Raw genomic sequence first — 2,432 nt, forward strand, 5'->3', positions numbered from 1 at the left:
ATGTGATGAGATAGTATGTGAATGCACTAGAAAGCTCACTCTGGTTGTGTGGAGTATTCTACCCTCTACTGTGACAAAACCTTCCCACTGAGGGTCTTTAGAAATGTTGTCCCCCCACCCTTCCTGATACCTGTTCATCTGGGAAATGATTCATGTTGCAACACAGCACCAATCAGAATGAACATGGAGAACAACATTATAACATACGATCATGGCATATGCAATAGTCATTTCTGATTTTTCGCTTTAAAATTTGTTCATTCAAATAACATAGAACTATTTTCCCTTTGTTTTTTACATGTTTCCTAGTGAAGTGATTTAGTTTGAGATGCCACACAATAGAGGGTCATTTCCCCTTTAGAATGATAGAATGTTAGCATTAAGAATGCTCTTGGTCTAGTCTAGCATTTCACAAATGTGAGGAAAACTGGCCTGGAGAAATTCACCTTAAAAAAATTCTGTGGTCAAACAAGTTGGAAAAACGCTCCATAATATTTTCCTCTCTTGGCGAGTCCAAATGAAAATACATATGTTCAAGTGTTGGTGAGGTCTTGCTTAACTTCTGTCATTATGCATGGACAGTATTTAGTGTGTTTGTGTAGAGACCAGCAGAAATGAACATTTCTGTATTTTTGTCTATATCACATCAAGGAAGAGATTGTAATAGTGAAAGCTGGTTCTGTTTCTTTATGTCAGTGCAATTAAATAATTTCATTATAGCTATGATAAAATGTGTATTTGTGTCAGGAGATTCCATATATCCTATGAGTTTTGTTTGGCTATATGCCTTGGCAATGTTGATAACTTAATTCATTGTCTTATAATTGCAATTTTATGTAGTTACAACTAGATGGTAATATTGGTTTATTTTGTAGCAGAACCCTAAGGTTAAGAATAAATCTATACTTTTTCAAATTATCTGATGAGAGAGATTACCTGTAGCATTCATGGATCAGTTCAGCAATAATTCCCCCAGGTCATGGAAGGACTAGAACATTTTTTCTTCAGAATAGTAAGTAGGAGAAAAAAAAGATATACTTTTTATATTTTTTTCCTTAAGTATAGGCTGAGGATTATGATTTCAGATTCCATATAGACTTTGTGGAGACGTAGATGTTTCAGTTAAAGTAAAATGTTCTTTTAAATATTCAGATCTCACCTTTCATCTAAAATCTTTAGCAAACTATGAAATCATCCTCAGTTCAGAATGTGCTAGCTAACCCTCAAAGCAGGAACCAGTGTGGGCGTCCAGCCTTCTAGGCTTTCTCTCTCTCTTTCTATTATTTCTCCTTTTATAAGTTTGGGGAACTGCTTCTTGGGTAAATGCCTGTGAAAATGGATCTGCCTCCAAGCAGTGCTTTAGATGTAGATAATGATTATGATATGCTCTGGGATCCATTTGTGAAATCTACCATTTAAATGAAAACAATTGCACGGCAGCCTAAAGGGACTATTGGTCTATGCTAGCCTAGCAATTCCCGTGACTCTCATGCTGACTTTATCCATTAGGTCCCATTGCATAAGCCTAGTGTACACGTTTACCCCATCCGGTCTTTATTGCAAATTGAGAACCAACTGGTATTTAAAGCGTGATGTATCTATCACCACATCTGTCTAGTGCTGAATCAGGCAATAATATTTGAAAATTCCATTGCTACTGGTTGTTAATGAGGAAAAACATGGGAAGGATGGTTGTTAATTATGGAAGCAACCAATTTCTTAGAGATCATTGTTGTTACTGTAATCAACAGTTTGTATAAAACAGCAAAGTACTTTTTTTCTCACCAAAAAAGATACAGTGTGTGGCACTTGCTGTGCCTTTCTTACAAATTGATTTTTAACTGTCAGTCACTCCCTAGTCGTTAACAATCAATCTGTTACCAATCTAAGTGCAAAGCCTCCTCAGATGTGTTTATGGTATTGGTCTGCTGCTCATAGCTGGGACTTCCCTCTCATTCTCTGGTTTTTAAAATGGCAGGATGTCAAGGTGTACGGCAAAGGAAACCCTACGAAAGTGGTAGCTGTTGACTGTGGGATAAAAAACAATGTAATCCGCCTACTAGTAAAGGTAAGCAATTTGTTCATCTCAAAGGTGAGGGTTTGTAATATTGTTAGTGTTCAGCCAATTTCCTCTGTCACAGAGAAAGCTTGTGCATTCTTTTAGAATGCACAAGGGATCTACACTCTTCTTCTTGCTTTTTATCTGCAAAATAGCACATTTATCCCTGTTCAAATTAGAGATATAGACTGCTATGTTTAAAAAAAAATCCCTCAAGGGCCACTAAAACATGAAAGAAAATGATGGCTCTTCTTATCACTTATTGACTGACAATCCTGAGATTCGCCACATTCACTTTCTTTGGGGTTTAGATATGACTAAAAAGCTAGAGTCAGTCTGATAGCTTCTACATTTATTATGTACCACATGTTTG

The 2,432-nt window shown here is 36.5% G+C and overlaps 1 protein-coding gene across 1 annotated transcript in view; it reads left to right on the top strand.

Annotated features, from left to right (window-relative positions):
- The window catches only part of CPS1 (carbamoyl-phosphate synthase 1, mitochondrial), a gene marked incomplete at its 3' end in the record, with an annotated part of 194,188 nt that overhangs the window by 42,760 nt on the left and 148,996 nt on the right, over nucleotides 1-2,432 (top strand). Inside the window, exon 7 of the mRNA XM_012661215.1 lies at nucleotides 1,979-2,068. Within this exon, the coding sequence (XP_012516669.1) occupies nucleotides 1,979-2,068 (90 nt within the window). The remainder of the gene's footprint in view (nucleotides 1-1,978; nucleotides 2,069-2,432) is intronic.

The sequence above is a fragment of the Propithecus coquereli genome, unplaced genomic scaffold (assembly GCF_000956105.1).
Source record: "Propithecus coquereli isolate 6110/MARCELLA unplaced genomic scaffold, Pcoq_1.0 Scaffold70, whole genome shotgun sequence".
NCBI lineage: Eukaryota > Metazoa > Chordata > Mammalia > Primates > Indriidae > Propithecus > Propithecus coquereli.